The sequence below is a fragment of the Ischnura elegans genome, chromosome 3, assembly GCF_921293095.1.
Source record: "Ischnura elegans chromosome 3, ioIscEleg1.1, whole genome shotgun sequence".
NCBI classification, from domain to species: Eukaryota; Metazoa; Arthropoda; class Insecta; order Odonata; family Coenagrionidae; genus Ischnura; species Ischnura elegans.
Genome location: NC_060248.1, coordinates 19,667,251 through 19,692,418, shown reverse-complemented (window position 1 = coordinate 19,692,418; position 25,168 = coordinate 19,667,251). Strand labels below are relative to the sequence as shown.

General features: G+C 43.5%; 1 protein-coding gene across 1 annotated transcript in view; it reads left to right on the top strand.

Moving 5' to 3' along the window:
- The window catches only part of LOC124154924, a 371,152-nt gene that overhangs the window by 179,739 nt on the left and 166,245 nt on the right, over positions 1 to 25,168 (top strand). Inside the window, exon 3 of the mRNA XM_046528699.1 lies at positions 15,904 to 16,246. Coding sequence (XP_046384655.1) covers positions 15,904 to 16,246 — 343 coding nt within the window. The remainder of the gene's footprint in view (positions 1 to 15,903; positions 16,247 to 25,168) is intronic.

Genomic DNA, 25,168 nt, shown 5'->3' with positions numbered 1-25,168 from the left:
GAGCTTTAATGAAGAAGGTGGGGCCGTAGACCAGATTTGACTGCAGTATTCTAGGACTGGAGAGACACAGGAAAGGAAGAAGGAGCGTAGAGCAATTAAATCCAACACCTCACTGGCGATACATCATATCCACCAAAGACAGCGCATTAGGGCAACGGCTCAAGGTTAATAAACAATTGGTGTCTTCCGCCATGTCATGTCGCTACGTTTATTATCGCTAAAATACTCTCATATCGAGCCAAAATTAGAACCATATTGTCTTCAAATTTCTTCAAAAGCGACCTGTTCAAGATAGTGATAAGTACGGGGCAAATATGATCATTGACGTGGGAACTTCCGTTGCATAATCAAGGTTCGTCATTCGCTTTTACCTTCCGTAGGTAAGTTTATTATGTGGCTAATAGCGGCATGAAAATATGTTTTCTATGCCTATACTTGAACGAAGTATTGATTTTTTAAAGTGTACCAAGCGCCAAACGTGAAAAATATTAATACATATATATGTACTCGCAGAAACAAGGTGATGAATTATATTATCCTTCAGCCAATTATACTACATGTATACTACATGTATTTATTTCACTTGATGGGTATAATTTGGCAGTATTATTAACTTTCTGCTGTGTTTCTGTATATTTTAAAGTGGTTCGTGTGAGCTCGTCTCCCTTAATATGCATTATAACGTAGATTCTTTAATCGAAGTGATCAGGAGACGTAATTTGGGCGCCATGTTTTTGTGGGGTGTAGGGCTGGTTCAGGTTCCCTACATCAAGTAAGGCTCGTTTAATTCCAAAAACGGCCATGTGTAGGGCTTGATGTGGCGTATATTGGGCGAATTCGGTTTATTTAGGGGTTGATGACGTATCCAGGATCGGTTGGCCCAACAGGGTCCACTGAGAATACGGCCCTAAATATTCGGAGGCAAGTGATCGATTTTTCATGAAGGATCTGAGGAAGTTTTTAGTACGGGGTAATGATTCAGGCTGGAATCGCAATGGGGGATGTGTAACCTGGTCGAGGAATATATTGATGAGACCTTACCCTGTCCGGGAATGTTATATTCTTGTAGTTCCTAGCGATTCATAGCTCTGTGTGTCACGGAATAAAATATATTTATTATTTATTTATCCTTATGGGTCGATTTCCTATGATTAATTTCTCTGTGCTTTTATGGTATGCACCGTTGATAAGTTAATTTTGTGGGCTGGACTCAGAATAATTGTATGTTACCTTAATAACTAGGGGTTTATAAAATCCTATCATTCTAATTTTCCATGTGAAGTTGGTTCTAGAAATTCAGTCGGTAATTTTGTCTTGGGCACCACTTTTTCCTGGATGCCTAATTCATCTACATCAATGAGGTACTGTGCAATCTACGTCCAGGGTGTGTGGCACGTGGTGGTTCCACATCAGGCATGCTGCACTCATCCCAGCCGTAATTAGAAACGCGCTTGTTCGCCGGACACAGGCCAAGGGCGCAAGATGCTCAGACTGAGACAATGTTTTTTCTTTCTGATACTCTATTCCGAATAATGGAGGAGCTTTTATTGCTGAAAATATGAATTTACTCCTTTATTTATCAACCCACTACAAGGTCTACCAAGTGGCCTACATTGCTTGCATCACTCCACGTTCTAAAGTATTAACCCTTTGCATTTCGACGAGCATTCAGTTTTCATGCGCAAAATGAACTCACGGGCTTGCTAGTGGCATCACATGTTCCCATAATTTGTAAGAGAGGAGAACTTTTGCCAAAAAAATCTTATTTTGGACACCCGACTATTTATGGGAAAATTTCTCGAAAAAAAAAAAGAGAGCGCCGAAGATGAAGTATTCCACCCCCGCGGGGTCAAAGGACGTGGTAGGACTGGTTCCATGAATTAAAATTTCAAGATTCCACTGCGATTACGAAGAAAGACGGCAGTTTCTGGAGAAATTCCTGTGTGTTGGGGGGCGAAGGGGGGGGGGGGGGGTTTCGTGGGCGGGTGCCAGTTAAATTTTCAGCGGCGGGATTCCATCTGCGCCCTCCCCATTTCTCTACCGCCCCTCCACCCCCTTCCCTCCCGCAAGGGTCGCGAATATCTCTCAGTCAGCGATGACGCAGTGATGTCGGCATCGTTCGCTGAGAGGGGCTCGGGTAAGGGACTCAAAATGCCTGCCGAGGGAGGCGGTGAGATCCTTTTAAATGAATTATGAGCCGCGTGAGAGCTCCTGATGGGTGTGGCGAGGCTGATGGATTGAGCTTTTTCCCTTGGCGGATGCGCGGATTTCCTGTGGGGGAATGGGGCTGGAGAGAGCCTGTGACCGTAGGGATATGAGGGTGGACGTCCCCGACCGCGGTTAATATCACCGCTTCCATGCGTCGAGAACTTTGGTGACGTGCGGCGAGAATTTTCTTGATTAAAAATTTCGCGGCTCAAAATGACTATTGGAAGCTCTTACGGGCGTATATTACGTTTTATTTTTGGTTTGGACATCTGCGACCCGTCACAGCTCATTTCTTCGCTGGAATCGTATCAAGAAGGGTTTCGACTCGTGAGGAATGACCAAAAAGGACACGTGGCCAAAGTACGGTGAAAGTAATACAAGTAATTTGAATAAAAAACGCACAAATTATAAAAGATGTCATGAAAATCCAACATGCAAATTATTTAAAAAAGTATTTAAAGCATCCCTGTAGAGATAAACGACTTGATGAAGACTTGTGAAGAATACTGCTATGCGATGAGAAGTCATTGGTGAATTTATTCGCCTGTTGTAGTACACTACAGCCTTGTAGTGGCTGCGTGCTGCGTGTCTGACACTCATTATGGCCTTTCTACGTTAGGCACAGATACCGGGTTACTTCCAAGGAATTTCTTTTAATAAATAATCGATGCGCTAAATTTTGTTTGTTGGCATCCTGTAAAAATACTGAAATAAATAAGATAAGTGGAATGGGCAGCTCAATATTTTTTTTTAGTTCCGCTTGGGTGCTACGGATTACCAGCTACTGATCTTAAAACGTTTCCGTCCACATGGAATTCTAACCATCAGCTTACCAGTCAGTGTTGTGGCATTAGTCGCCGTGGGACTGAGCGATTGTTGCCGGAGTAGCGCAGGAAGCCCCTGTTGGGCGCACCAGTCCTGTGGCTACCGAACCTCATTTGTTCCATTTTGGACACAAGGGGGGGCGAGGAAGTTTTTTTTTTTGCTTCGATTCAGCGTGAATCTTGCGTGCAGTAGAATGTTTTTATGGAAACTATGTGTGGAATCCGTGCCTTCGTCACGTATTTGTCAAGCTAATCGTAAAATGGGTTTTGTTAAAAGAATATTAGGAAAGTGCGACGACAAAGTGAGAGAAATTAGCTACTTTTCCCTCGTTAGACCACATTTGGAATACGCTGCCAGTGTTTGGGACCCTCATGAAAAAGGCTTAATAACAGAGTTAGAACGCGTGCAAAGAAGAGCTGCCAGGTATGTGAAAGGTCGTTACGATAGTCTTGTTAGTGTAACTGACCTCTTAGATAAACTCGGATGGGAATCTCTGTCGGACCGTAGATTGAAAAATAGACTAAACCTTTTAGATAAATTCAAGAGCAGTGTCTTTTCTGACGAAGTTAACCATATCTTGCGGACGCCAACGTACTACGGAAGATCAGATCATATAAATAAAATAAGAGAGATATATTGCAGAACAGACAGATTCCGAATGTCATTTTTTCCACGATCAATAAGAGATTATAACGGCAGCAATAGAACGCGTAAATAGATTGCATGACTTGTAGTGTAGCCTACTAACCTATGTAAAACTTAATGCATGTTTCTGAATTTCTATTCTATATTCTATTTCTAACTGCATATAGTAGTATAGTTTGTTATTATACGGGACGTTTCTTGGACGGTGTGGTGTGCATGTGGGAGTCCAAATGCATGCTGCATGCTGGTGATTGATCACCCCCTGCCAAACACCCTAGAGGTGGCTCGCAGGGTAATTTGTAGATGTAGATGTATTTGTGAAACTGAGGATCTTCTATTACTGATGAGTAAAGAGTCATCTATTTAACTTCGGAAAATGCATATTGGTGAAATGATCTGGTAAATAGACTGTCTAAATCGTGTGATTTCAGAGCGACGACCTTAGCATTCATCTTCCCTTTGCAATATTTGAGTGTCGCCGATCACTGAATAAGAGAGGGTAGTGGCTTGTGTAGGTATTACTAATTGTAAGACAAAGAGGCAGAGTTGGTTAATTGCATCGAATGTTGTTCTAATGTCGAGTCACCTTTTTTTCAAATACCTTCTTCCTCAGTGGCGGCGGGGTACAGTCCTCGCCTGCCACACCGAAGATCCCTGGTTCTGGTCCCGCCTGGGTAGGTTGCTTGCACCTAGGGCAGGGATGTTCGTGTACGTTAAATTTTTAAAAGCACATTATGAAAATCCTGAGGTAAAGACCTATGAAGTGGTGGTATGGCAATAAATAAATAAATACATTATCCATCAAATTTCCACCGTGTAAGTGTATATGTGTACTTTCCAAGTATATTCTCTCTGCTGCGATTTCTTTGCTCATCGATATGCTATGCAAAAATCCTGTGATAACTGGAATTCGTCTGTCTTTCATATGAAGGCTAGATAAAAATGTAGGAAGTGTTTTCGCTCATGAGTGACGAAGTCCTTTCATGATAGTAGCACGTATTATTGATGGCGGATTTACTGTAATTCGTAGTTTGTCTTGGAGAGCTGTTAACAACAGTGAATTTTTGGATTTTTCCGACTCAGCATGATTTTCATGTATGAGGAAAAGGTGCGACATTTTGTAGAGCGAACTTCTCCCCGAACGTGGGGCTACACTTACGGTCCGCTTTGATGGTTTTAGAATTCGGTTCGATTTTTTAAAGAATGATCTTTTAACAAAACTTCCATTACACCTCGTGCAGATACCGAGTAAAAAGTGAAGAATTTGACTTCCTCATAGGACCTGGGTTTCGATTTGAGGACCAGTTGAATTCGAATTTATGTTCGGGAAAATTCCACTGTACTTATTTGTAACAAACCATAGTACACCGATGTGTAAAGCCTTAAATGGGTGCGGCATGTTGAATTCGCAGTATACCATGCAAACCACCTCAAAGGTGAATAATGTTTTTTCGGTTTCCAGCCGGGTGAGTGAATCTATATAATGTGTTTTCTTCTATGTGTCGGATCTCGAAACGTTGATTAACATGGACACTTACCCTTGTGGAAACCTAAGACAACTAATTCAGTTTATTCGACGGGAAAGCACAAGATCTCATCTCAAGGGTGTTTGGCAGTGGCTAAGTTTTCACCTACATCCAGCATGCTGTGTATCACATGTGCACTTCGTCTTTACATAAAAAATGGGAGAAAATGGAGGAGGTGTAAGCTCCCACCAAGCATGCATAGCTGCAAGCAACGCAGCATTTATGATGTAAATAATTTTTTGTTGCAGTAAAATTTGATGTGGTCTGGTTTCCGCACGCGTTTTATGCTGAGAAGATCCTCAAATGGGTGGTTCAAAGGGGCTGATTTTTTTTTCCCTCCGACCATAGTTTTTGTCGCGTTCTGTCCGTGGGGTCGACTCGCGTCGCGTCCGTCGTCCCGCCTCGCAGACGTCGGTCGCCGGATGCAATCACTGTTGTTGTTGCCATGGGGACTCGCGTGAGCGGGCGTGACGCACCCCTTCCCTCCCCCTCCCCCCCCCCGAAACGCCTCTGCCTCCCGCCCTACCCTCGCCTGCACGCTCATGGTCTCCTCCTCGTGACCTCCGCCCCCACCCACAATTGCCCACCCCCGTGGCTATCGTAGTTATGTCAACCATCGCTTTGACGACCATTCTCATCTCCAGAGCTGTCGTAGGACTCGGGCGCTTTCTTTCTCATCGCCATGCATTTATTTGTTCGGAGTTTATTTTTTGGAAGTTCTCCCCAGAAATGACGGAAATTATGTTTTTTCAGGATATTCTCTAAATGAACTCCGCTAAATGTTCTTAATTGAACGTCATTCAAAACTATTTCACTGTGCATGACATAGTTTGACAATTCCACCCGTACTTATAAATGAATCGATAATTAAGTATTAAATGTCCAAATACGTTATTTATGAAAATAACTCTGGTGTTACCGCAGATATCGTAAGACATGCCAGAAAATAATGGCTCGAGAGATCACTTTTTGGACCCTGAAAAGCTATCGCGACTCTGAGGGACGAATAAATGATCGTGTGATGCAGACTGCACGTCTTGAAAGATTGTCTCTCGCGTATTGACTTCACTCGAAGTGGCCAGCGAGGGGCCAGGGGGAAATAATAATCCAGTGGAAGTATGGTCGGTAGGGAAAGGAGCTCATGTGTGCGAACCTAACCTCATACGCATTCGTTGGAAGCCATTCAAGGAAATGAACGGAAAATGTTGAAATGTGCGACTTCGGTGAGCTGTGTGTCTTGACGTCAATGGCTGTACGTACAAGTTTTTAACGCTGGAAATAGAATGAGTTCCTTTTCCTTATCAGCAAATTTTATCATCTCGTCCTTGAAGAAATGGGTAGAGATTATCTTTAAACCTTTAATTGGTTTTTCGATATAAAATTCGATGCTTGTATTATGTGATCGTTATTTTATATTATGATATTTCTATCTCCCTTGCACTTTGGTTTACTTCCGACGTTTAGAGTAGTTAGTTTCTAGTACGTGAAGTAAGGAATAGCATTCGGGTGTTATTACGTTGTTCTATGTGGTGAACGGTTTTCGGGTCTGAATTAAGAGGATTTTATTGAATAGAAATTCAGGGGGCCTTGTTTTATAAATATATTTCATTTTGTAGATTATTATATCATTGGGGAGAGAAACATATTCTCCCCAAATCTACATAATGCCTTGCGTGCCATCGCAATGATGTTTGGCTGGGGATGAATATTCACCATAATTCAGCATTCAATGCACTACTTGTGCAAATAATAGGCAGACATGTATGCCGGCGGTGTGAGCCCCCAACAAGCCTACATCTATTCATGCAACACAGGAAAACCATTAGAATACATTTATATCGGAATTTATTGAATGAGTCGGGGTTTGTTATTAAAATTAGCTTATTGAGGTTTAGCATCATGCAAAGGTGGAAATATCTCTCATTCAGTGTTATTTTTCATAACTGAGGGTAGAGATCACACGGGCTAAGGCATCGGTGCATGAAATCCATGTACTCAGCTCAGGGAATCCAATTACTATTCCTGGGTCACCTAACTGCGAGGATTTTTGTTCGGGGGTATCTTCGCCATGAAAATGAACCCAGGCTCCTTCAGCCCAACGATTTAGCCTCTGGGCCACCGCGCTCCCCTCGGTGAAATACAGGACCAATAATAAAATTAAGTCATCCTTTGGAGTGGAGGAAGTTCATATCTAAGAATAGTAGGTTTTCATGGAAGGAAATCCGTAAGTAGCACGTATTTCATGTTGCTTATGTTACCAGGTAGTTTCCACAGCAAAATTAATGTCTGGATCTTCCTCCGGTTGCTGGGAGAAAATTGGATTAGCGAACTGTCTGCGCTGTTGCCAGTCGCCTCCGCAGTGCGAACCGCGGGAATATAGCACCCCCCCTCCGCCTCCCCCACATCCCATCAACGGACACGCGGTCAGTGCCAAATGCGATCCCCCTCCCCTCCACCCTCCCAACTCCATATCCATGGTGATGATCGCCGGTTCTCTCTTTCTCTTTCGCTTCATTCTCTTCCCTCGTGCTTCTCCGTCTGGATGCTGCGTTGCCAAGCCTCTCCATTCTTGCGGCAGCAGTGCCGCCGGCTGCTGTACCACCCGCCCGCCCACCCACCCACCCACAATCCTTCCTCCCCCCCTTCCCGCATGACCTTGAGCGAATTTCTTCCCAAGATGGTGAAAGTGGCGAGCGGGAATGTTTCCCACAGACGACGTGTAGTACGGGTGGGTTGGGGATGCGCGATTTTTGAGCTTTAAAAGGCGGCGGCAGGAGGGGGGTGTGTGTGGGTGGGATGAGGGGAGGGATCCAGACCCCCGTGCTGCGGAGTGGTCTGTGCGGTGTGTCCTCCCTCCCCCGCCCCTCGTACACCTGGGTGCCTGCCGCGTATACTACGACCAGCACTCTCATATTACCGTGCACCACGTGTTCGCGGACCACTCTTGCCACGCCGGGAGAGCAAAAGCCCTTGGAGACCCGCCGCTGAATATCTGCAGCTAAAGCGGGAATCACACGATCTTCCCTTGGAGATGTAGGCACAATGCTTACTAAAGTCATGAGTCTAATAATGAAGGATCTAAGGTTTTCCCGGCGAATGGACTGGAGGAAGAGTTCTCGGGTTTCCAGCCGAGTTCCAGGGTGAAGACGATGGCAGACTTTGCCTTCGAAACGTCGGTGCTGAAAAAACCCTTGGACCCGGCTGGAAACCCAAGAACTCTTCCTCCATGAGTCTAATAAGTCCCAACGACTCGAAAATTTCAATTTTTTAAATATGATATGATTATTGGTACCGATAGTAAAATGCTGATGGTAATAGTTGCCTAAATAATCTGGCATGTATAATCATATTTACCCAATGTGTCCTCTGATGTTGTTGTGTCCTCTTTCTCCTTTTCTCTTGAATCTAGGATTTAAAATGGATTCAAAATTACTTCATAATACCCTAAACTCGACTGCCCCGAACTCTTGTCTATGTGGACTATTCTAATACCACCTCGATCAACCCGCTGGCTCTCCCTACTTCCATCTGCATATTTGCAGGATTTCCCCAGCCAAGCGTTTACTTTCATAGCTGTTAGCTAAATGAATGTTTCCTTAATTCTATTGTTTATTCTTTGTTTGACTTTGTATTGTATTTTATTTCATTTTTTGTGTTTTTTTCACTTTAAATTGGCGTTACGGCTGTATGCTAAAAATGATTTCAATTAATAAAAGTTACCTTGAAAAGAGAACTTTGGAAAGTGAAAGGAGAGCAACATGGCTCGGCACGACAGTCTTTGGAAGAATTTTTTGCGTAGTTTTTTTTTCTCAGCAAATTATTAACAAGACGTTGTAGAGCTGGACAGACATTCTTGATCAAAAGTTCACGATAGCGATTGTAACCTCGCGTTTGCCTTCCAAAGGATTGGTATTTTTAAACTTGTTCTACAGCGAAAGTTGATGTAAAGAGGAACTGCTTAAATTACCGTGTGATGCAGAAATAAGAACCCAAAATTTCATTTTCTCATTGTTCACTTCAAGGTTTCCATCAATATGGGTTATCAAATTGGCATAGGTTGATTCCACATAGTATCACCAACTACGGTTACGGTAATAGAGGTAACTCTGTTAGATTGGTAACGTTTTATTGTGTTTTAGGTATTTATTGATATTATCAATGAGGCGATTGTTTCCTGGACTTGACTGCTCTTGCATCATTCTCAGTGTGAGTTTCTTTCTCAATATTATTCCGTTGATCCTCGTTTTAAATCCATTTTTATGTTTATGTGAAGTTATATCTAATGACTCCCACTGTGTTATGAATGTACCGCCATCGAAAGCCTCCTTATTATTGATTTTACGTGGCATCTCTGGCAGGGTTGTTACACGAACTTAGAGATAACGGGTAAATGCCACGGAGTCTCGTCTATGTCTGTCATCATGGTGTCATGGAGAATTTGCCTTGACGCGCCTATTCAAAGAACTGCAGTGTTTATCGGCTCGCTCTGGGTTTGCGTTTTTGTTGATCTACCAATTCCTTCTCGACTGTAGTGTAGATAGAAATTTAATTCTATAATAAGAAATTCTATTTTTTGCCTATTCATCGTGGAGATTTGTGTTCAATGTATCGATTTTGCTATCAACAATTTGACAAAATTTTTACTTTTGTTCGCTGAAATTAAATTTATAAGTTTCTTTTTTTTGTGCCTGTTTCAAAGAAATACATATTTAAAGATCAAGAATAAGTTCGTATCGTATCGTGTTTTTTATTACTCTTTAAAAATGTTGTAAAATGACTGAATCAAGCGAGTGATAAATATCCGGAGAAGAGAATATTTCTGTCAGGGAAATAAATGTAAGGGAAACTGAATTCATGAACCTCCACGCGACCCTGTCTGGGGACCTGGAATAAGGCATCAGCTTACATGATCCCTGGCGAAGCACCTTTGCAACGTGCGCCCGCGGATGAGGAAAAGGGAGCTGTAATGAAAGCGGCCCCTATATCTCCGGACCACGCCCACTCCTTATCTGCGGATGCTGCGCCTCCTCGGACTTTCATGAGGCTCACGCCGAGGTCACAGCGACTCCTCTTCGCCCAACCTCCTCCCCCAGGGGCCTTGCTTTTTAGCAAGGCTGAGATACAGCCCGAGTCCGCATTTATTTGCCGGCTGGTGTTCTCAAGGGTTGGCGGTTTCGAAGTACACGCGCGTGTAGGGCTCACAGAAACCTTTGATGGATTCGTCCGGCGCGAAAAATGGGTGCGCCATTTTGTGTTGTCAAACCATGCAGATGTGAAACAAAATCTTCAAAAATCATGAAAAATATAGCCGAAGCATCTTTTCAAAGGAATAGTGTGTTTTTTATTCCATAAAAATCGTACAACTACAACACCACCTGCTTAAGTTCAAAGATTTTCGTAAAAAAAGAGGTCGCGCGCGTTTTTTAAAAATCGGTCATGTTTGAGCTGCTGTATCTCAGCAACGGATCAAATGTATGTAAAATGGCATACATATCCATAGTCAGCCATAATTTTTGAGTATATATGCTAAGTTTTAAGTCTCTATCTCAAAGCCATTTTGGACTTTTGTCCGACTTTTTCCGATTTCATACCACTGTGCAGCGGTTTTTATGTCAACGAAAGCATAATATTTTCCAACGCCCCTCCCTTTCCTTGTGGAAATTTGCCCGTGTGATTGAGATGCAGCGGATTAAGATAGTTGCACAGATGTGGTTGAATCTAATTTTTCATCAATCCCTTCTCTGCTGTTAGTGTAATTTATTTTGCCCCTGCTTCCCGAGTCCGAAAGTTTAAATGTTGGCGAATAATTTGATTTTACGCTAGCGAATACTCTGATTTCTGAATACGCTGGATTTGGAGACAAAAACCTATCGGGAAGAAATCTCTGCAACCAATTCCATTTCGGAAATGGCCAATGTGGAGTTTTACTCTCAGTGATATATGTATTTACGAATTTTAAAATTTACTTAAAATGTAATGGATTTTCAATGGGTAAGAATGATAAAGAAATATTTGGTCAATAATTCCAGCATCAATTTTCAAACCACTGAAGCATCACCGGGACTTGTTTTGTATTTTTTGTGGCAACTTCGGATATAATCCATGGGACGCTCAAATAAATCCCGATTCCGTTATTACTTAGGGGTATGCGGAGATGTAGGAAATTAAATGCTCATTCATTGATTTTTTTCGAACTCTAATATCTCTCCTCCTTCGTGATAGTTAAATTCAATGAAAATGAAATTTACAATCTAAATATACAACATAAAGACAAACGGTATCGACAAAACAGCCCTGAATTGTCTTCTTAGAACTAGTCACGTTATGCCGAGGTTTTTGTCGGCATGATACGACGCCGTAACTGACTGATCGAGCTTTTCTGTGATGCCCACCCTGTGAAGTATGGAATTCGCTGTGAGTAATGTACTTTGCGGGCGCAGGTGATGACTTTCTGGAAAGTTCCGTGAGAACCGCTAATCCATCCGTATGACTTATTTCTTGTCTTCCTTGACGGTGAGGTCATGGATTAAGCAGAAATTTCTCGGCACGAAACCTTCGATCCATTCTCACTTGAAGCGATTACTTATTCCACGCAGTTCATAGAATGTACCTTTGACCATTTTAGGTTCAATATTTTGCATATTAGTGGGTGCGAAAGATAAAACTTAATGGCTTAATGCTGCATGTTGCAGAGCGAAATCCAACTCATTATCCTACATTTTGCTTGAATACGAGGTTTTTTTCCCCAATTCCAATTTAGTGTGAACTTATCGTGTGCAGTATTGACTGTTCAAGAAGATTGGCTCATAGGAACTTTGTTTGAATTTTGCTATCGAACTCGGCGCCAAAGTAGTTTAGACTTTTTTCTTGGCCTCTAGTTATATGCAAATTTGCAGTTACCTTCTTTTTTCAGTCTTAAATGTGTTATTATCTTAAATATTCTGCATATAAACCTCTCCTTTTCTCGTGACTAACCTTACGTGGGTCTTAAAACCAATTTCTCGTTTAAACTTCATTTAATGAGGTAAAATTCTTAACATAGCGGGTTGCTGTTGGCATAATTTTGTAATGTATGATTCTTCTATGGCCCCTCATTTTATTCGGAAATGTATTATGTATTTTATTCTGCTCTCTAAGTTACTTTTTCACGGGTCCATCCCCCTCCCAGAAATTTCGAGGGTGCCCTCAGCGCCCCCTATAACCACCTCTTTGTCATTTATTGAGAACACTGTGAAATCAATTAGTCCGTTTCGTTGGTACATGATATTCGCCACGCCTTTGTCGCCATGTCGCATGCCCAACGGAGGGCGCGGCCATGAAGACATTCCATTCCGAGTCAAGGCTCATCTATGGGCCCCTTCCCTCACGTCGGACGCTTTTGCGAGTAGTTTTTTATTCGGCGAGGTCATTGTCCTTCGAAATGAACTGGAATACGGTTGTTATTTCATATTGTGCTGCCTTTGCTCAAACTACAATCTATCTACATAATTTTCACGCATTCGTTCCATTCCTCTTTGCAGGATTTACTGTTTACTTAGTGGGTGTATTTTTTATTGTTCTACCCGGGCGAAATTTATTTATTTATTTATTTATCTATTTAAGGAGTTGCTCACATGCAGAATTTCTCTATAGATACGCAGTAACAAACATGAAATTTTAGCATAAAAAATCTGAACAAAGAGCTCAGGCATAAGATAGTAAGGAACAAAATAGAAGGCACGAGGAAAGGGAGGTGGATTTCGCTCATTGCTACTTATCGAAGGAGCAGGTGCCACTTTACATCCTCTTGTAAATAAGTCGAAGATACATGTTGTATCCTAGAAAAAAAAGGGCACTAGCCTTATTTTGATGATAAAAGCTATATCAAGCTGAGTTACAAAATAAATCCACGAGAACTCGAGCCACATTCTCCGGCACACGAGCCACATTTTCCTTTGATACGATAAATGGTGAAAGGGAAGAAGGGCAAGGGACGGCCCCGAATGAGTTACATAGGACAGGTTTTAAAGGGTGTTAAAGAGAAGAAATAAGTCGGTATGAAAAGTCTAGCGGATCGTAGAGAGGAATGGAGACCTGCGTCAAACCAATCTTGGGATCGTTGACTAATGATGATGATGAATGTACGAATCACATAATGTAATTCCTCAGAGGTCATGTCTCGTGTCATTCCGACCGTTGACTTGTTTGAAACTGTGCCCGTTGGGTACACATCTCTGAGAATTCGCAGTACTGTAGAAAATGTGGCAGAATTTGGGTGGTTTCAAACGAGACGGGTAGGTTCACGCACATGTTTTGGTCATGTAAAGGGCACGGGTTTCAGAACCGTCCTATTTTAAGTGGAACTTACGCATAAGAGCGCAGGAAAACAAGATTTGGAGGAAAGGGCATTATTTTGTTTTTCTCGACTATGCGTGTGCCATTCTGTTCTCCGAGGACGCATATATATTCGCGGAACATGCCCCTGCTACTCCCCTCCGTCCACTCCCTCTTCCCTAACTCCGCGCCCCCCCCCCCCTTCACCGGTCATTAGCGAATGAAGAGAACGGAGCTTTTTTTTGTACCGCCGAGAGTGTTTTGGTGTTGTTTCGACGTTCCCCCGGCAACGGGAATGTCAAAAGCACGCACGACAGCCTGTAAACCTATCCCTGACCCAACCCCTTGTTCCTCGCATTGCATCGGGCCCATACCGAAAACCTCCACTCCCTTCTGGGATGCGCTCTTGCGCTACGCTTTTGTCTCCGCTCCCGATCGCTCGTGTGTGTCGGACACGTATCGCTTTTTCCTCGCGTCCCTGAACGGAGCAGCCGTTTAGCTCGCTTAAGCGCCAGGAATCGGATATCTGCCCGAGGGTAGTCGTGCATGGTTTTTCGTCCTATCCGCTGGGTTGGCAGAATAAAATCGGCTGCCGCGGAACGTCGTCTCACTTAAAAAGTTTCCAGGACCTCTTTATCGTTCGCATTTACGTTTGTTTTTGACGTTTGGGGAAGTGTTGCGTCTGCCTGCAGTATCCTTATGGGGAGTTAACATCTCTTTGTATCGCCGATTCTAAATATTGGTGGTGTTTTCAATCGTATATTTTTGATAGTTTTACTTGAACATATTTCACTGGTATGAATAACTTCTAAGATGAGATAGGGTGGAATCTCTAGTGTTTGTAGTCGTAATTTTTTTTACTTTCTTCCTATGGCCTGATGCTGCTCCTTTTCCATGTGTTTTTGCAAATTTTTTATCAGTTTTCAAATTAAGTAATACAATCACATTGCTCTTATCTTAATTATGTCCCACACAAACATTTCCTGACTGCGAAAACAATTATAAGCTCGCTGCTAACAATATTTGGTGACATTACCCCCATAAAAACAAAAGATTAACTTGATATTAGTCATCCTCCGCTGAGGTGATAAACCGTACCTGCCATAGCGAGAGAGACCCTCCTCATTTACCTACCCCTAGCTTAGATCTACAAATCGAAGTTTTACTACTGTTTTTATGCACATGGTATGTTTTGGGACTGCCGTCCTAGGGAATACACCCTATCCCTACTAACCCATCTCAATCATTATATTATCATTTATATATTTACTAAGTATATTTATATCATTAATTGTTTACTTATATGGCTTGCGTGTATATTATAATTATTTATACTTCACTCACTCGCTCAGTGACCGGAATTTTAGTTCGGATTGCTAAGGGTAGAGTTCAACCCGGGCTAGGCCTCCGGGTTGTGCATTTTACAAATTATGGGTAGGGGAGCCAGTTCCTTACCCTAGGCCACCTCGCACTCCGAAGATTTTGTTTTGGGCGTGTTCGAGAGCTACTGCCGAGATTATTATGCTTATTATTTATGCATCATATAAATTGTTATTCTTAATTTACTTCACGCTCCAAACCTTGTGGCCACGCCTCTGCTATTGTACACAATCGTTGGAGTAACCCTGCCTTAATTTGTGTGGACGCTTACGTTGCCCGCAACGGGTACGGTCATAATACCTTATATTATCCATGCTTGCGAATGAGGACGATTCGGTGGTTAACTTTTTAAGTATTTCTGATTTACTCCACTTGAAAGTTACCCGGATGATATTCGTTCACCGAAAGGGATACATACTCGTGTTGCTAAAGATGTACTTCAGTACCCATTTAATGGCCTGGAGGCTTAAATAATCAGACGAACGCATGTTTGAATGGCGGTATTCAAGAGGACGTCCACTTTGAGTTTTGTGTGGTAACTTAAGTGTTCATGGAGGAATTCATATATACCCATAAAATTTGGAGGCTTTTGTCTAATCGCGTGGGTATTCATGTACTCGTCTGGAAATTCGAGTACCCAGACGTATTCATGGATAGGTGGACACCTGTTTGGATACCTACTCCAATACCTCTCTGTGCAGGGGCGTACATGCAAAAATGGGGGCAGGAAATACGTAAAATAGAGAGAAAGTGAAATACCGGGTCTGAACCAAATAAATTACGCGAGAATATATGATGATATTCGCATTAATTTAAGTATCATTGGGTGAATATTAGGGAGAGGTGCCGAGAGGGTACGGAAACCACCTATTAGGATGTGTACAAGTGTACTCGACTGTGTTTGGGTATTGCCTTACATGTATTCGAATATGTTTGGCACACTTCTAGATGGTAGTATTTTCTTCATTTCCAGATGAGTTGCTAATCGTCTTTTTCTCCTCCGCAGGTCCTCGCAACCGGGGGAAGTTTCGCCGTACAAGCCCCAGCGACAGCCCCCGGCTCCCGCGCCCCTGTCTCCCGGCGGGGCAGCCACCGTGGTCGGAGGACGACAGCAGCCCCCACCGCAACATTATCCGCCCCCGCCGGGGGCGGGAGGGGGCGGGGGAGGTGGGGGCGGGCCCATTTACGGTCTCTCCTCGCAGCAACCCCGTGGCGGGGGCGAGGCGACCTCCCTACGCTACGGACACCCGCCCCCACCGCCTCCGCCGCCGCCCCACCCACCGCCCCCATCGCAACCACCTTACGCCGCTTCTCTACCGTACCGAGAGAGCATATACTCCGTGCCCAGGGTAAGTACTCTCTTCCTATCTTTCCTGAACTTGTCCATTTTATCAACAGCCCTTCAGTAACGTGACGCCCCCCTCTGTCCATTTTATCAACAGCCCTTCAGTAACGTGACCTGCTGCGTGATGAATTATTTCTGGCTCATCGGGTGAATTAGTGGAACGATGATGGCCACTAACGTTTCCCAAAGGGTCCGTGGTTAAGTTTAACCCAACGTTTCGACTGCTTAACTCTGTTATCATCCTCATAGTGAACGTTGTTAAGAAATACACCCTGAGGAACATGCAGGACTCCTTAGAGTTCCATAATAGATCAGTTGTCGAACTGTTTGAAGATATCCAGCCGCTAATCCGTGAGATGAATCGATGAGCCTACATTAAATGTCTGTGTTTCCAAAGAGAGCAACATTTTAAAGCTTCGCCAGTGAGATGATTCGTACGCTCAGAGTTTTTAACCTTTTGAGAGTGTTTGTAGAGTCATTTCTCTCGTCCTCGATTCGTTGGATTCTCTCTTGTCCATGTTATTATGATAGATTGAAACTCTCCTTGTTGCCATTTATTGGAACCCGAATGATGCGGTAATGATCTGTTTCGTGGATCTTAAGAATTGTACTTACTCTCTTTTATGTGATTTGAAGGCATACTTTGGACAGGTTATTCAAATGAATGTTTAGTTTTTTAGGGTAATAGGGAATTGTAAACGCCGGGCGAATAGTTCATTTTTCTGTGTTATTCAGTGTTTATATGTATGTGTACTAATCACTGTAGCCTGTGGTGGTACTAGAGGGTGGTTGCGTAGGTAATATGTGCAATTTATATGAATTAAGAAGCTATGAGGTGAATAAATGGTACTGTTGGACGAGATGGAGGAGTAAGTAAGATAGGCTGCAGATGGGTAGTGACCCAGGGGGCATAAGTGATATTTCTGGTTTGCTTTGTGGTGAATTTAGTTTTCTCCGACGTGCATCGGCAGGGTACTACGCTTCCCTCTTCAGGGTTGACGGGCTCAGTGCTGGGAGACGAATGCTGAATAGATTTCATCAAATTTTTTTTCACGTGGCGTCGATACCGTTTAATGGATTGGTGTTGGAGTGTGTCATATTGTAAAGAAATCACTGATTTCATGTGTTCTGAGTTTACGGTTGAATGTTGGAATTCTTGGACGTAATGCAATATATTGAAGATGGAGTATTCCCAAAAGAAAATAAATTAAAAGAATTAAGTGATGGGGAAGCGTAAATGATGCAGCATTAGCGCTGCCGTCAGATTTGTGCACTCAGCGAGACGCAAACCCGATAAGCCTATTTTCGTTAAAAAAATTTGATTCGAAGTATCCTATCCTAAGCATATGACATGGCTCCATGAACATTATTACGTGTAATCCACGCGTATGGCTGCCTGAAAGCGTGGCTCCCCCGCATCCCAAGGGATTTGTGGAATGGGAAAGGGATTGCGGTTGGGCAGGGCGAAGCCTTGCGGTGGTCGTGTACGGGGGGGGGGACTGGAGTGCTGAAAGAGGTGGTGCGCTTGTAGTGGGATAGCAATTAATTTTTCCTTCGAGAAATGTGGGCGGGGCGGAGTTATCAGGGGTCTGGGGGAAGCGCCAGGGTAGGGCTCGCTTGGTATATGCTGGGGGAGTGGAAGAAGCGGATTCCTGGCGAAGATTGGCAATGGCGAGTTGCTTGCTCCCTGAAGCTAGTCTCGGCCTTCCTGATGTTTGTTAGGATCGTCTTATGGTGGAGAGAATTTGTACAGTCTCGGGATTGAGCGTATGATGATTGCATGTTTGGTCATAATGTCAGGGAGTAGGCCTTATTTATTCCAAGAACATTTTCGAGTGAAGGACGAAAGGTCGATGAAATGGATCGGAAGTAAATAAAATATTTGGGTAGTAAATAAAATGTGTGGGTTTGAACTGAGTTTTTCCTCATTTCCTCAGCGTGGTTAACGGTCAGAATTTGAAAGAGTGAAGTCAGAATGCATCATTTTAACTAATGCGGAGAAATGTTTGCATCAAGGAAGTGGCGGGCCTCCAGAAAGGCAACCCCTTCGAGACTGAACCCTAAATCCGGCGCCGAAATTGCCGAATTTTATCAGCTGCTCTTCATTTTGGTCGAAGTTTTATTTTACGTATTCTTTCTTCTAAAATAACGCTCGGATATAATTGAAAAATAATGCGTAAAGCACCTTGAAGGTAAAATTTCACTCCACTCCCAAGAGAGGTTCACCGTGCTGGGAAGCAGTGCCTGGATCCGCAGCCCTCTCATAGGAAGCATGGTCTGCGAAGCTATCTTTCTCTCCTCCCGAGGCGGCGTATCTCCTTGCAACTTTCGGGAGCAGGGGCCTCCTTCGTTTCAGACTGGGAGGATGGATAGTTCAGAGGGGGATGAGTTTGGGGTGGTGAGCCCATCCAGTATATTTTTTGCGCGCCGCCCCATATTGGCGCCCCGTCGACGTCCGCGTGGTCTCTCTCTCCGGGGCGGGCGGAAGGGCGAATGGATGGAAGTTTTCGTCCCCCATCCGGCAACTTCCCCTCGGCTCGGGAAGTGTGGCATAAAAAATGTCCAAAGGAGAGAGACTTTTCTCGTAAAGAGCCGTAATTTCCTCTCCTCCTCCCGAAGACGAAAACTTCATTGTATTTTTTTTTACCCGCGGAGTCTGCCCTCCCTCTCGTCCCTAGCGCCCACTCCCTCCCTACTGAACTCTATCATCATCTCTCTCTCTCTATCTTTAACCTTTTCTCGCTCTACCCGTAATTTCATCGCTTCGTCGCCTTTCTCCCGTTTTCATGTGCAAATAAAGAATCGCTTTAGATGTTTTTGGGGTGGAAAAAGGTACGGTCCACAAAATTCTCTAGCGCGTTTCGCCTTGTCAGAAAATTATTGGTACAAGAAATTAACTTTCGACGGACGCCTGAATTAATACTGCTGGTTTTTGTGACCTCTGGCTGCAATTTCTTGGTTTTCTGTCTCCAAAAATGACTCCCGAAAGAAAGCAATAACTCCGTACCCTATGTTTCAGGATAAACCTTCTAGGAATTTTCCCTATACGATGTCTAAGGTGTGTTAATGAAATAAAATATTTTGAAAGCAAGTGCCGCGCCACTTGATTTGAAAAAAATCAATAATAAATTCAGCGTTTATTTTGATTTTTGCTGTATTTAATTAGCCGTAGGCTACAACGATGATTTAAGTTCGTCAATGGAGTACATTTCTCTCCTTGCTTGTTTGGCTTTTTTTTGTTGGTTCTTCGTTCTCCTCTCACCGCAAAAATCCAAACGTTTGCTCTCTTGAAGTTTTAAGTGTGACTTATCTTATATCATCAACGACTCGTTGGCACTGGGTACTCAAATCTGAAGAATTTTCTCTCCGTTTCACGTCACCATATTGACTTAGGTTTCGGCTCTCTTCTATCGGTCAATTTCAGACTTCGACATGAATTCTGCAGAGGCCCGCAAATACGGCGGAGACGCTTAAAAAATGGACGAGTTAAAAGTTGAGCGGCGTGACAAAAATCTTAGTTGTTATACTACGCACTCTTTGATCGGGGTTCTCTTTCGTTATCTCGTAATCGTGCAATGACAGTTTTGATGGCTGGGGGGTAAGTGAAAGCGTTCTCCAGAGCGATATAGATCTATCGGTCTATTTTGCTCGTACGTAAGACGAGAGAAGATTGGAGGCATTCGAGATGTGGGTATGGAGAAGAATGGAGAGGGTGAAATGGACGGAGAGGAAAAGGAACGACGAAGTGCTGGACATGGTGGGTGAGGAGAGGCAGCTTTTAGATGAGATACGGAGGAGACAGAAGGTATGGATGGAGTTAGTGCTTAGCGGGGAGGGGATGTCGAAAATGGTGTTAGAGGGTAGAATGTTAGGGAAACGAGGGAGGGGAAGGAAAATAATAGGATTTTTAGATAGATTGAAAGGGATTAGGCCTTACAGTGAATTGAAGAAGGCAGTGATGGAAGGAAAGGGAGGCTTCCAGATCACTTCTTGAACACTCCATGGAAACCTACCTTAATCGGTAGAATACTATAATAATAAATAAACGTTTCCCCGCAACCACTTGCCTCCTCCCGTTGTCCGCAGACTCTCCTGCACTGGCGACCGCACACTCACTCATCGTACTCCACCTCGTCCTCCCGTCGTGGCTGCAGCGTTTCCATCCCTCTTTGCCCGTCGGCCCATGTCCTTACGTGTGTTGAGGGTGGGAGGGAGGAAGGCCTCGCCCGGCTTCTTCCTTGCATCGGGGCCCTATTACCACTTCTCGTCCCCGCTGTGTCCCGCTCTAATTAGGAAGGGCTCTTTTTCCTGTCCTCCCTCTACTCTCTGCGGACAAAAAAATAAACGCACATGGGTCAGTCCAAATGGAAGGCGATGGATGCAGCATCCCTGGATCATTATCGCTCGTTTTTTTTTGGTCCCCCCTTCCCCCCCCCCCCCCCCCCGCCATTGCGAATGCCGTCCACTGTGTGCGCAATGGTTTTCCTATTTACCACCGTCCGCGCACCCGTCTCCCATCTCCTCCTACTTATAAGAGAGACCATAAGGAAACTGTCGTCTCCGTTTTATTTCGTCCTACCGTTTTTGCCTAGCGTCGGATGGTTTTTAAGCTCTTGCTATCGTGGCTGTGCCGGTAGGAGGTTCATTTACGTCGGCAGCTTCGTTATTACGCTGGTATCTTTTTCTCTCGGTTTGATTATTTGCGCCTCTCACGCAGCTGAGGTCTAATTCGTCCCCGACGTGCGGCCAAATACGTTTCTTTCGAGCCCTTTCCACTTTTCTAATTCTTCCTTTCCGAAAAAAAATGATTTTCATGAGCTATTTGATGTTTTTGCTCTTATAATTATTTATATCAAAGACAAAACTACGTTTTCATTGTTTCATTGCTATAAATTTCTCTCAAATTCTATCGAGAAGTTCACCTAATGCTTAGAATGACTTCATTTTTGCGGCATCTTTCCCTACCCAGCAATTTAGGCAGTGACAGATCCTGTATACGCACTTGTGTCCTGTGAACATGTCGATTTTATTTCGAAGATACTGGCTGATTTTAAAAATTAATATTAAAGTATTTCACCGATTAAGGTAGGTTTCTATGGAGAATTTAAGAAGTATTCTGGCTGTCTTCCATCCTTTCATGGACGTCCCTTTTTAATTCACAATAAGGCCTACTCCCCTTTCATTCTATCTGAAAAACGCATTCTCTTACCTTCTCCGCTTCATTTACCCTGAAATCTACCCTCTGTTTTCACTGTTTTCAACATCACATCCCCGCTCAGTACTCGCATCATCCATTCCTTCTGACTCCTTCGTATCTCATCATCTTCGCCTCTCCTCACCCACTTTATCCAGGACTTTGTCATTCCTCCTCCTCTCCGTTAATTTCACCTTCTCCATTCTTCTCCTGACCCACTTCTCGAACGCCTCTCGTCCTCCGAATATGAATTTAGCGACCGTTACAGTCTGACCGTTACCTAACATGTACGGTGAGGAATTGACGTTGGTGTTGTTGTATTTGCTTTTTACGTATGCTCAGATTTTTTGTTATCCTTGAGCATTTCATGTGAGTGAGTTATAAGTGACACGTAATAGCAAATTACATCACGTGTTACGTGCCTCGGGTAGAGAGAAAGATGCTTCGCAAACGTGTAACGCTCTCTAGCATCTGGAAAGGAAGGGCATGCATGTACTTTGAGGGTTGGTCCACGGCCGTTTTACGCTTCTCTCGCGTGCCTCATTTCTTCCGTTCGGAAGGAAACGTCTGGGGTTTTGAAACTGCCGATTCCTTGACCTCGTATCATCATACTTGATGATGCGTGGGGCGATCTCGTCGCATAAACACGGAATGCTAATGGCGTCAAGCGCGAGCGAGGCTCGGGAGTGTAGTCTGTTGGTGAGTGAGTGAGTGACGGGCGTGCATATTGGAGCGTGCCGCCGCCTCTTCCTGTTTTTCCACCTCGAGTGGTTGGTTTCATGCATTCGAATCACTCTAATGCCACCTCGACCCCTCTCCCGCCCTGCCAAAACAAGCCTCGCCGAGATCGTGCCCCAGAAAGTGATCAGAAAATTAACTGGGATCGATTTTTTTCAAGGAATTTGCATATAACTGGCAAACGACGGCGGATGAAGACTTAATTGTATTTGATACACACTATAAGGACCTCGTGAGACTTGCATCTTGTGATCCAGAAATCTTTAAGTTATCATTCTGAATATTTCGTTATAGGCGAATAAAATTGGGTATGTTTTAATTCTACAAAATAACAGCCGAAAGCTTACCATTTTATTTATCCCATGGAGATGACATGATAATGAAAGAGCTAAATAGTGGACTCGAGCTGCTTATTGTTAGCGAATCAGAATAAATGGAAAAATACCAGATGATATTGCTTTTTTTAAGTTCATCCTTCCGTTTTCATCTGAAAATAGTGTGAAGATGGATATTATCATGCGCAGCAATGCAATTTACTACCGTAGACAATTATCCATCACGGAGTTAATAATTCCTAATGGTTTATTATTTTCTACACAAGAAATGGGAGCGTAGGTAAAAGAGAGGGATATTAACAGCAAAGCTATCTAAATGAGTGTGGTTGCGAGATTTCCCGAAAATCACGATAATTTGCGGATATGACTGTGTAAGGTTTCTCATCTTTGTGGGTACTTTATTCAAGATCAGCCTGTCCTCATCGATATGTGAATAAGAATGTCGCCTCACGATATGTCCTTGCTTCAATAAAAATAAATTCTGTTTAGTGAAAGCCCTTATCGGTTTTAAGCGATTAATAGGTACGTACCTTATCTAAGCGGGAGTAAAAAAATGTTCTTCACGGCACAAGTCACCTCGATAGAATTATCTGAGGAACCGGAGCGTAATTAATCGAACGAGTTCAATTAAAAGTTTCAGACCCCGCAGTTTCGCTTAGAAAGGAGTTTTTTTGCTAATTAAAAATAATGAAATTGGGGTATGGTCCTCTCTTATTAGATGTACCGGGGCTGAGATATAGTGCGTGTGGATCATCGATCCGGAGGAAAAGCTTGGAAGGCAGGTGTGTTTTTTTTTCAATTTCCGCTTTTCCTCGGGGAAAAAAAAAAATAACTCTCTTAGGGATCGGGTCGTCATGGGGGACATCCCAGGCATCCGGGATAAACAAAACGGACGTCGCCGGATGCACGCCTCCGGTGGACATTTCGATTAATATCCGGCCGTGCCATCGTCGCGTGTGGTATACATCTATATATATTTACATCGGCAGTTGGCAACGCCGGACCCGCAGCCAACCCTCAAACTCCCGTCTCCCGTTCCCCTGTTTGCGGCATAATAATCGTCCCGCCCTCTTCTTCCCACCTTCGACGCATCTCAATCACAAATTGCTCCCCCTCAGCCTTTTTCTCCCCCCTGCTTCTCCTTCCCCGTGCCTTTTCTCGGTCGGGACTTAGGATCTAGCCTGGTGAATGGCTAATCCAATGCATGAGCTCGGGTGACTGAGGAGACTGAATTAAAGACGCCCCCGTCCTCGTTTCGAGCCCGTCCAGACGTCGTCGTCCGTTCCCCGAAAGGGCTCGGCCACGAATATATCTACATCTACATGCTACCCCGCGGGCCGCTTCAGAAAATGAGTGGCGGGGGATGCTTTAGGCCTCCATCCGTCTTCAAAGAAGAGGTGAGAAGGTGCAAATTGGATTGATTTTGACTATCGAGTCTCACCTAGCATTTGTCGTCCGATGCAAAAAGAAATATTTATGGCTTATAGACCTTTTAGCAAATTGAGGCTTTAAGATGATTTTATCCGCGTCGCTCTGAAAGATATATGTACTCCCAAGGGCGTACACAGGATCATAACTAGGGGGGGGGGGGGGGCAATCCATGGTCTAGGGAGGGGGGAAAGCCTAGTTGTGACATTGATTTATGAGATTATTTCCTTGATAAATAAGTTTTATTTTAGTTACATATCTTATACTAATACATACCATTTTTCGTGGGTTTAAAGAAAATTTGTTGAATACTTTCGTTTCAATTCAGTACTGATTTTTCTTAAAGACCTTTGCAATGTTTGCTTCTAGGGGGGCAGCTGCCCTCCCCCCCTGCCCCTCGCTGGGTAAGTCCATGTGTTCTCCCCTGTTCAAGCAATCTACAAGCAAGAAGCCTCCGAGGATTGGGGTGGTTTGGTGGCGAAGGAATTGGATTCACTCCACGTAGGTCCCATGTCCGTAGTTTTAACCCCTGCGCCAGTGTAGATTTTTCAGTCTAGCCTGATCGTTAGTTAGGTGATGTTTAGGTACCTTAGGTTTAGCTGTGTTTGACAGAAGGGACATGAAGCCATAACCCATTCGCGCCTGTTGTGTAGAGGAGGCCAATTCCGACGCCGGGTTTCTTTCCTCCCTCACTTTCCATTAGGGGCCAATGGGGAAAGTTGTCGCTTACCTCCGTCATTATTCATGCAAAGTCAAAACTTTCCAACTATCAGTAATTCCTATTGAAAATCCGTGCAGTATTACGTTATTCTCTCCCGTGTACTAGATGTCCGTCGTCTGTCCCTCTTTCATCACGAAACTTACCTTTCAAATGCTTCAATTTTATCCCATGGCTGTACGTAAACTGCCAATTTATTTATAAAATTCTTCATGTGAGTGAAATTATATTATTTTTGGAAAATTGCCGGTAAATTAGAATTTGAAAATACTCGATTGTTTCAGTCTTAACTTTGTGAAAATCTATTGTACACAATAAAAAGTTGTGGTACTTTTTCACAAAATTTATTTAAGACGACCGATTTCGTCGCAGACAAAATAATTATAAAAATAAGGATTTCTGTACCTGAAGATGTCGCCTCTGCGACGAAACCGGTCGTCTTAAATAAATTGTGTGAAAAAGTAGCGTAACTTTTTATTGTGTATTTGAAAATACGTTAGAATTCCACCAGAT